The sequence below is a fragment of the Gossypium arboreum genome, chromosome 1 (genome assembly GCF_025698485.1).
Source record: "Gossypium arboreum isolate Shixiya-1 chromosome 1, ASM2569848v2, whole genome shotgun sequence".
In the NCBI taxonomy this organism is placed as follows: domain Eukaryota; kingdom Viridiplantae; phylum Streptophyta; class Magnoliopsida; order Malvales; family Malvaceae; genus Gossypium; species Gossypium arboreum.
In genome coordinates, this window is record NC_069070.1 from 78,760,616 (window position 1) to 78,772,253 (window position 11,638).

Consider the following 11,638-nt stretch of genomic DNA (forward strand, 5'->3'; position numbering starts at 1 on the left):
ATTACTCTAGGTATAGTTTGAGTTTGAATCATGCCAGTTGCGCGTTACTGTTAAGATTTTGCCCTTATTATAATTCAAAAAAAAATACAAAATTATTAGCAGTGTGTGATAAAATCCTTATATTCTCCCTACATTAATTTATATTTTCACTATAAATTTTCAGTTATATCACTTCTATTTTGAATATCTTTTAATTTTCTTTTATAGTTTTCATTATTTTCACTTGAGTATCTTACTTCCTTTTTCTATTAATTTTACTTTTCAGTTTATATATATATTTTCTATAAAAAATAAATTTTCACTTATTAAGTGAATATTCGTAATACTAGTATCTACACTCTTATTTAAAGCTTTGATTATTTTAATGTCATCCTCAATCAAACATTAATTCAATTATAAAACGAAGAAAAAATCTAATATTTTTATAAGACAACAAATATAATTTTAAGGATCATTTTATCTATTTTATGGATTTGTTAGGATTATAATCTAATCTATTTTTTATTAAGTTAAAGATGTGAGTCAATTATTTTGTGAAACATGTTGTCTTGGATTCTGAAATTGAGCCACAAGATTTGACTAAAAGTTAAACACCAAAGGCTACAATATAAGTTGTCACCAGCCTGTTTGCTTTCTTGCCACAATCCCAACACCATCCTCCTCATCTGCAGCGAAATCATGGTTCCAAAGCTTCTGTTTTCCACTTTCACTATCCTAATTACATGTTTATTCGGTTTTGGAATCGCCCAACCTTGCCCCCGTCCTCGACCATGCCCTTCAATCTCGCCCCCACCACGCCCTACTAGAACCGTCTCTTATGTTCGACCCCGTCCGCCACTCTACGATCCTTCCCTTCGTCTGTTACCTCGCCAGCCAAACAACAATCCCGGTCCCTTAGCCAATAGAGCCAGGATTCTCGCCATTACCCAAGAACTCAAACGAAACATTACCTTTGACCCTCAAAACTACACCCCTACTTGGGTTGGCAACAACTACTGCCTCTTCAAAGGCTTCATTTGCGACACTGTACCAGACCTCAACATTACTGGACTTGCAGGCATTGATTTTAACGGCGCAAGGTTTGGTGGTAACTTGAATTTTTATCGTTTCATTCAAAACTTGCCTGATATTGCTATCTTCCATGCCAATTCAAACAACTTCAGTGGTGTCATCAACCAAGGTCTTAGTGGCTTGCGTTACTTTTATGAAATTGATTTGAGTAACAACAAGTTCATCGGAGGGTTCCCCTCCAACGTTCTTAGTGCTAAGAACTTAACCTTCGTTGATCTTCGTTTCAACAATTATCTTGGAACAATCCCTCGTAGTTTGTTCAACTTCGACACTGATGTTCTTTTTATTAACAACAATGTGTTTGGTCAAGGAATCCCTAGAAACCTCGGCAACACACCAGCACTTTATTTAACCCTAGCTAACAACAATTTCAATGGTACTATCCCACGAAGCATAGGGGCTGCTTGGGAAACCATGACTGAGGTTTTGTTACTAGGTAACAAGCTGTCCGGTTGTCTGCCATTCGAGATCGGCTACTTAAACAGAACCACAGTGTTCGACGTCGGATCCAACAGGCTGACTGGTCCCATCCCTCAGTCGTTCGGTTGTATGGCCAAGTTACAGCTCCTTAACATGGCTCACAACCGCTTCTACGGTGCAGTACCGGAGGTTCTATGCCGGCTTCCCAATGCATTCAATTTCACACTGTCCAACAATTATTTCACCCAAGTAGGCCCACAATGCCGGAGACTAATCAAGTTAAGAAGGCTCAACGTAAACAGAAACTGTATAATGGGTCTTCCATTTCAAAGATCGGCAACTGATTGTGCAAATTTCTTTTCAAAGCCTCGGAGCTGTGCACGGGAAAGCACGTTCAGTATCATCCCATGTCGGCTGCCGGCGGCGTCGTTGAGAACCCGAACTGTTTTCCAAGAAGATGAAGTGGCACCGTCTCCGAAAACCTACAATGCGCTTGAAAAGCCCCCACATTAAACAATTCGGAACGGTTTAAAAGTCACATGGTGGGCTGCGCATGATTCTAATCTGAATAAGATATAATAATGCAGGTATTTTATTTTTATTTGTAACATGTTTGTACCTTATATATAGCAAATTAATTGCTGGTTTGTGCTTGTTTTTAGTGATGATTGGATACAGTGATGAAATTTGAGGGGATTCTATATGATTGTAGGGGAACCATGTTCGCTGTCTTTTTTCTTTTTCCCCTTTTTTTTTTTGTACAATTTTATATTTTTAATAACTAATTTATGTGCTGGAAAGTAGTGTTCCATAGCAGTGGATTAATTTTGAATTTTATGACTAATCATGCATATATCCTACAGAAGTTTTTGCAAATAAACGTAAAATCTAGAAATGAAATTCTAAAATCAGTTAAAAATGACTCAAGATAATGATCTATTAGTGATACTTCATATTTTCTATTTAAATTTTAAAAAACTATCAATATCAACGCTTTCAATGAGTTGTTTCTACTCACTTTTTGGTTAAATATCAATAGTGACAATTTAAAAGTGTACATGGGTCGGGTCGGGTCGGGTTCAATTAAAAATTTAGCCCCGTTTGCTAGGCTTAAGCTAAAAATGGATTTAAAATTTTTTCAAGCTCGACTCGGATAAAAATGATAAAACTCAGACCAAACTGGTCCGCCCATATTAATTTTATATTATTTTTATATAATTTTAAAAAATATATAATACATCAAAAATACTAAAACATCAAATAAATATTTCCCAATAAATTAAAAATAAAATTTAAAAATTTTTATATTTAAATAACACTAAGATAGATGTAACTTAACAAGCAAATGCTTCTAAAATAATAAAAATTTAACAAATGTCTTTAAAATAATAACAAAATTAACGATAAAATAAATTTTATAGAATGTCTAAACATTTTAAAAATTTTACGCCCATTTTTATCCAAACATTTTGAGCCTAAAAGTTTTATACAAAATAGTAGCAACATAATAGTAAAATAGTAGCAAAAAAGGAAGAAAACAATAAGAAATAATATTGAAAAACAAAAAAAAAAAGATTTTTTTTGTTCTTTAGTGAATTTAGGCCGGGCTGGGCTCGGGCAAAAAATGCCTTACCTGAGGCCCGACCTGTTTTTTAAATGGGTTTTATTTTTTTATCCAAGCCTATTTTTCGGGCCTATATTTTTATCTAAACACTTTCACATTTTGAACAGGCCGAATGGCTCGACCCATGAACAGGTCTAAGTGACGCGTTATTGAGGATTGTGATATATGCCAAAGTTGGTTTTTTTTTCCTACCTTTTAGACAATTGTTCTATTTCTTTTTCCTTACTCTTTTATGCATTTTCGTTTTCCTATGAATAATAATTTATGCTAAAATTTAAGTTATTTTATTAAAATATTATTTAGTTTTTTAATTTTATAAAACTACTTTTAACTTTTTATATAAAAATTCATAAAACAAACAATTATTTATAGACTAACTTAAATATTTTAAAAATAATTTATTGAATATATTCTTTTCTTCTTCCTTTCCTTTTATGAATTACATAATTATTTAAAAATAATTTAGATTACCAATGTATTTTTATTTTAATTGCTTAATTAAATTAGTACAAGTAAAATTATACTAAGTTATGTAAAATATGAGTTTACTACTCATGTTAGGGTGTTCAAATTTCGGTTAAAATTGAATTAACTAATCAAACTGATTTAATTCGGTTAACCAGTTGGTTAATCAATCTAGTTCGGTAGGAGTTTGGTTAATGGTTTTATGGATTTTCAATTAACGTTTAATTTGGTTCGAAATCAGGTAATTAACCGAATTAACCGAACTTAAATAAATAATATTATATATTATATGCATTAGGCTATTAATAGTTCGGTTAATTCGGTTAAATGAACATTATAATTTTATTTTTATATTTTTTATACTTTTTTTAACAGAAAAAATATAACTTTCGGTTAATTCAGTTAACCGACCGAATTAACTGAATTATTTTTGTTAACAGTTAAAGGATTAAAAAACTTGATTAATTCGATTAATACTAATTTGATTCGATTAACTGTTTTAATGTGACATCCCATACTATGCATGAGTTAATTAATTTAATATACACTACAACAGATGCTAGAAATGGTGGAAAAGGTCAATGGCGTTTAAAACTGACAATGCTGCCCTATATATGTAACAATTTGCGGTGTTTACAAGAACATACGTCGCAAAACTCTATTTGCAAATTCCAGGAATTCTTTTTAAAATCTTTTGGTCGGAGTTGAGTCCGTAGATATAGCGGCATTCCGATAGCAAAACGTTGCGGTATGTTGTACACTTTCGTGGCGTTTAGCCATTTAAATGTTGTAGATTCATAAAAGTTAAACCAATGTATAGATTTGTTTTATTATTATTATTATTATTATTATTATTATTATTACATATATTGGCATTTCTTGTAAATTTAGCTGCATATTACTAAAATTTTAAATATATTTTGAGCTTCCGGCGATATTTTTTTTTTCTACCGCAAAATCTTCTAGTGTTCAACGATGCTTAGGTTTGTTCATCGCTAAATATTAATATATTATAAGAAACATTGTTGTTTCGCATAATGAGGCTTTCAGCTAAATTCCCAACCCCAAATTTTTTATCCCTTATGTAACATCCCAGTTTAGACCCTAGTCGGAATAGCAGTTTCGGGACCACGATTCAACATTAAAAAATTTATTATATTATTATTTTAATATTTACAGCATGATATTAGAATCGTGTGAAAATTTCGTGAAGAAAATTTACTGTTTGAATGGTTAATTCGGTAAAAAGGACTAAATCACCTACTAGTTAAAGGTGTTAATTGACCTTGTCTTTTTAATATAATGGCCTTAAATGGTAAATAGCCCATTTATGAGATAGTGGGAGTTAGTGGCATGGCATTGGGAGTTGTTTTTAATGGAATTAAAGGATAAAAATGGAAATTGATTAATAAATGTTATATTAAAAAAAATAAAGCATAAAAATTATGGATGTTCATCCTATTTGGCCGAAAATACAAAGGAAAAAGAAAGAAAAAGAGACTTAAGGTTTCGGCACTAATCTTGGAAAATTTAGGTATGATTTTTATCCGTTTTCGATAATTTTAAAGTTTTTGAGATCGTTGCTTCGAATACTAGCTGACCCATGCTCGAATTTTTGAATTGGTTGTGTATTTTGTGATTTGCCATTGATGAGAACTTGTTGTTTTTGTGGTTTTATGATGAAAAATAATTACATGTTGATAGATTATCTTGTTTAATTAAGTGATTTTTAGTAAAAATGCCTATTTGGGATTAAATTGTGAAAATGATATTTTGAGAGACTAAAATGTAAAATAAATGAAAGAAATGGGCTGCTAAGGACCTTACTGAAATTCGGCCAAGCATGAGTGTGGTCAAATTTTGAATATTTTGTGTTTTGTGAAATAAGGACTAAATTACGAAAAATGTGAAATGTCAAGGGAAAAAGTGTAATTAACTCATTTATGTGTTTTTAGATGAATTTGATTGAATATATGATTAAATAAGTTAAATTTGTATTGAATTAGATCAAGAAATGAGGAAATCGAATTTGGATCGGGGAAAGTAAAAAATTATCGAATAGTCGTTTCGGTTCGTTCGTGTTAGTACGAGGTAAGTTCATAAGTATATAAATGTTGTTAAATTGAAATGTGTGTGCATTATATATGCTGAATTGAGTTGTAAAAAAAAATGGTTGTGAGATTGAAATATGTAATATGTGAATTGGATTTGATGCACTAGGTGTGCGATAAAGACAATAGTTACGGCATTTATAATGGCGCTGGGTGCGTGAGATTGTAATAGCATTGGCTGAGTAAATGGAACTATGTGGATGACACAGATATAAGTTCGGTTTAATGTAATGGCACTAAGTGTGCGATATAATTATAGCTTCGGCTAATTAATTGGCACTAAGTGTGCGATACAATTATAGCTTTGGCTAATTAATTGGCACTAAGTGTGCGATACAATTATAGCTTCGGTTAATTAATTGGCACTAAGTGTACGAAACCATTATAACTTCGGTTAATTAATTAGCACTGAGTGTGCAATTTTGTTGAATGTTCAAGGATGATTGAATGAATTAATGTTTCGAGCATTGAAATGATAAGTGTGACAGATAAGAAGGTAATGGTACAGGTATGTATGAACCCTATGTGGTGGATGATGTTAAGTATGAAGTAGATGAAAAATTGTGTAAATGAATGGTGAAATGAGTTGGATTGAGTGACATTATTAATGCTATTCATAAGATTAAAGATGTAAAATGAAAGTAAGATATGGCTTTGAATAAAGATGAGTAGTATGATGTATTATATATACTCGCTATATGAAATTGTGGTGCTTTGTTTAGGATATGAGGTTTATGAAACATGAAACATGACTGTGAGGTATGATTTCTTGGTTCAAAAACTGGAACAGGTATTGAAATTAAAATGGTGAGTTGGATATATGATTTATATATGCAATTTGGTTTAGGTGAATAAGGAAATCATAGATGTTCGAGTTTGGAAGGGTTTAAAAAGAAGTTGATAAAACTTTATGTATGATTCGTAATAAATGACCATGGTTAGGTTGGCGATGAAATGAATATGTACTAGCTTGATTTTTATGATGAGCTAATGGTTGTTATTCGATTTTGAAAGTATGGTTATATGTTCATTGATAAACAAGATAAGTGAAGTTATTTAATGTGGTTCTATGAATTTATAAGTATAATAAATGTACATGTGATTGAGATTTGTTAAATTCGATTTAATGATATTGATTTATAAATATCATTTAAATGAATTATTTGCTTATGACTTACTAAGCTTTCAAAGCTTACTCCGTGTATTATCTTATGTCAGGTTGGATGTTGGAGGAGACGTCACCACACTATCCGGTTATCATTTCGGTAAATAAAAGCTTTAAGTTTTGGTAATGTGGCATATATAAGCTAGTTTTGAGATGGTTCATTTTGACTTGTGTATTTATATGTAGCCATGCAAAAATGGCTTGCTAAAGATGTTAATGTTTGTGTATATTCGGGCATGGTATGAGTTTATTTTGAGAAGTATGTTTTATGGTATGTATGTAAGGTATAATCTTGGTATGAGATTGACATGGTAGTTTGAGATGGTGATCATGTATGAGTAACTGAATTTTGCATGTGATATTGGTATGTTTTGGTATAGAAAATGAACATGAAATTGATTGATGACATTATTGATTAAGTGATGCTTGTTTGGAGTTGAATTTGGCTGAAAATGTAGTATATTGATGCTTGAATGATGCTTGTAGGGAGGACTCAAATTGGGTGGCAAGTTGGCTATTCAAATGGCCTATTTTTGTTCACACAGGCAGAGACACGGGCGTGTGTCTCAGCTGTGTACAACACACGGTCATGTTACACGGCCGTGTGTCCCTTGAGGTAGTCCTACAATTTAAAGTCAGTCTTGACCACGACCAAGGCACACTGATGTGTCTTGTGGCCGTGTGTATAAGTCAGTATGTATGCTCTGTTTTGCCACGGCCTAGACACATAGGCGTGTTTAATGCCGTGTAAGGCACACGGCCTGTTCACACGGGTGTGTGACCTTTATAACTAAGAAAAATTGTTAAGTTTTGGAAAATAAAGATTTTGTATGTGTTCGATTTAGTCCCGACCTCTTCCTAATGCATGTTTATGGTCCCATTGACCTAAGAAAGAGACTTAATGTTTATATTTGACTATAATATGATGATACTTGATTTTTTTATTGTGAAATGTTCCGATATGTCCGATAATGCCTCTTAACCCTAGTCCGATGATGGATACGGACTAGGGGTGTTACGCCTTCTCTCCTCATCTCCCATTCGTTCGGCCGCCCAGCCGTCAATAGTCTCTTCATAAAAAACTTGTGACCGACAGTCAGTTTGTCCATTGAACATCTAATGCTCTTCAGCACGTAGTTTTGTCTATTGAACGCCTCTAATCCATTCTCTTCTCCTTTTTTGTTTGTCGATTGCTCCTATTTTTAATGTCTATTCTCCTTCGTTTTCTATCAAGTTAGATTTCGTGGGCTTAAATCTCAGTGTTTTTTTTTTTTTTGATGTTCATGTTCATTCTCTAAATTTTGGTAGGATTAAATCTTAGTTTTGTACTATTCATTTTCTTTCAATTTTTTAGGGTTAATATCTATGGATGGATTTGTGGAATAGGCAAATTTAAATAATAGGTAAAAATATTTTCTTTTTTTTTTCCAAAAAATTATGTTCTATTTTCGATCTATTCACCCAAATCTTCAATTAATAACATAAATTTTTTAAAGGTAAATTCATTAATTAATTTAATGAATGGAACCATACAATTTAGGGAAAAAATAACAAACAATCGTCGTAGATGGGGAAGGACAAACTCCATCAACACAGCAAAGGCTATAGCCTCAACATCGATAGAATATTCTGACACATTGACAATTGACCTTGTCACAACTCAAGCACGACATAAATGGAGTGATTGCAAGCACTTAATACGATAAGAAAATCAACCTCGAATGGTCCAAAGCGGTGAGTAAAAATTGACAAAAGAATTGAGCAAGAATCGATAAGAAAACATGGGGCTGTGTGACAGGCTGAGGTCGTGTGGTACAATGGCACATAGTCGTGTCACCAAACCATCAGAACAGACTTATGCCGTGTATAAAAGGATCACACGGCCGTGTCACCAGGTTGTCACTAGCCCATATGTGCTAAATTGTACCTTGAAATGGAAGACATACCATCAATGGTTACTTAAGTCCCAAACATGCCAATAACTATTCATTAAATCAACTTAAAACACATCAAAAGCATACCAAAACATGTCGTTTTCCTAGTTCTAACCAATTTTTCATAAGGCACCATTACAAACAACAATTAAACTTAGAATTTAACTTCATATCCTACCAAGATCAAACTTAACTAAACAAAGTCATTTAAATCATCAAATGCCATAATTTTAATCACAAACCAACAATCACATACCAATGCATACTCATCAATGAAATTTTCATCAAAAGAACCATCATTCATAACACTTAGTTAACATCCAAATTAAAGGTAAAACCATTATGCCTTATGTTCAACCAAAATCTCAACTAGCAATTCAATTCACACCGTGAACAACCATACCATTTAACCATTAAGCACATACTTCATTTGTGCAGATACAAACATATATACATTTACACCACCAGATTCCAAATACAAAATTCTCCTACTACATTACATAAAACCAAAATATAACGATTTCAAAGTCTACCACAAAGAGGCTGATAGTGTGATCTTTTAGTTGATCTAATTGCCTGGTTCTGCAATACGACAACTACAAGAAAAAACAGAGTAAGCTTCAACTGAGCTTAGTAAGTTCATATGTAGTAAAATGATATAACATACCTTAGTATCATAATTTAAATTTAACAACACAACTAACATTTAATCCTGTCATCACAATCGTACCAAGAGGTGAGTTCATAATACATAAATCAAATAATCATTCAAGTTAAACAAGATCATTCCATATCAAGTCACTACATATTGTTGGAACAATTTCAAAAATTTTAGTGTTCCAATAACTATAAATGAATGGGTGTAATTAATCAAAAGATTATATTATTTGATTTTTGAAAAGAATTATAACTATTTAAATAATATTATTTGAATAGTTATAATTAAATGAATAATTATGTGTTTATTTTAAAGACATCATTATTCGAAAGACACCTATTGATGAAAGATGTCTCTATGAAGAGACATGAAAATTCCTATAAATAGGAATGAGATTTCATTTGGAAATCATACCAACAAATTCTAATATTCTTTCTTTCCTTCTTTCATTTTCTAATATTATTAGATTATTCTATAAAGTATTACTGCAGAAATCCTTTATAGAAATTGAGTTTCTTGTCATACATTGCTCAGTGTGTAGTGGGCTATTCTCGTCAGTGCAAAACGCAAATAGTCATTGGCTCCATTGTGTCCTCGAGGTTAATTTGCTTGAAACTCGTTTGCAGACCAAAGATAGGTGGGGGCGAATATAACCTTAAAGATAGTGGTTTGATACACGTCTTGGAGTCTTGTCCTATTTATTCTTCTGTTCGAGTTTCGTTCGTATATTCAAGATTTTTCTTTATCGGAGATTTGTACTAATAATTTTAAGGTTATATTTCATGATGACTACCACAACACATGAAAGTGGAACACTAAGGGAGTTAGCTTCCAATTTTTTCAAACTTGATCGATTTGATGGTGGAAATTTTCAACGATGGCAGAAAAAGATGCACTTCTTCTTTTCAACTTTGAAGATTGCTTATGTTTTAGATACTTCAAGACCTGAAGAGATTGAAAATGAATCTATTGCTGCAACCCGATAAAGACAAAAATGGGACAATGATGATTACATGTGCATGGTCCACATATTGAATGGTTTATTTGATGGTTTGTTTGACACCTACCAAAACGAGGTCACTGCTAAAGAATTATGGGACAAATTGGAGACAAGATACATGACCGAAGATGTTACAAGTAAGAAATTTCTTGTCAGTCGTTTCAATAATTATCAAATGGTTGATGGTCGTTCTATTATGGAACAATTCCGTGATATTGAAAAGATGTTGAATCAATTCAAGCAATATGATATGAAAATGGATGAAATGATTGTTGTATCTTCTATAATAGACAAACTTCCTCCATCTTGGAAAGACTTTAAAGGAAGTCTAAAACATAAGAAAGAGGAAATATCTCTTGAGGCTTTGGCAAATCATCTTCATATTGAAGAAGAATATCGAAAGCAAGACCAAAATCTAAATTCTGAAAATGCTAAAGTGCATGTTACGGAGGAAGTACAGACTGCTAAACCATTCAAGAGAAAGTTCATACAGACTGATAGAGCATCCAAGTTCAAAAAGAAACAAAAGGGCTCATGTTATCATTGTGGTAAGCTGGGACATTTCAAGAATGAATGTCGATTTTTAAAGAAGAAATCATCTTCTAAGGCTGATAATAACGAAAAGTTTGTTGCAATGATATTTGAAATTAATATGGCACAAGATGATAATACATGGTGGATTGATACCAGAGAAACCAAACATGTGTGCAAAGAAAAAAATCATGTTCATAAAGTTCACACAATGTGAAAATGACAATGTCTTGTACATGAGAAATTCTTCTACCGCAGCAATTAAAGGCAAAAGGTCTGTTGAACTACAATTCACTTCTGGAAAGGTTTTAACCTTAAATGATGTATCTTATGTATTAGAAGTTAGAAAGAATTTAGTGTCAAGAAGCCTATTGAATAAGTTTCGTTTCAAACTTGTTTTTGAGGCAGATAAGTTTATATTGTCTAAGGGAGGAATTTTTGTAGGGAAAGGGTATATGTATGAGAGTATGTTCAAACTAAATATTATTAATAAGAATAAAATACTATTTCTCATTATATTGTTGAATATTTTTGTTTATGGCATTATAGATTAGGTCATTTGAATTATAGATAATTGAATGACATGTATAAGTTAGATTTAATTCCTATTTTTAATAATAATATTGAAAAATGCAATACATGTATGTTGACTAAAATTA

The 11,638-nt window shown here is 32.0% G+C and overlaps 1 protein-coding gene across 1 annotated transcript; it reads left to right on the forward strand.

Moving 5' to 3' along the window:
- The first annotated feature begins 542 nt into the window (after positions 1-542).
- LOC108480955 (uncharacterized protein At4g06744-like) lies at positions 543-2,291 on the forward strand. Its single transcript, XM_017784112.2, has one exon. The coding sequence runs from the start codon at positions 679-681 to the stop codon at positions 2,002-2,004; it is 1,326 nt and encodes a 441-aa protein (XP_017639601.1). The 5' UTR covers positions 543-678; the 3' UTR covers positions 2,005-2,291.
- The last annotated feature ends 9,347 nt before the right edge of the window (positions 2,292-11,638 follow it).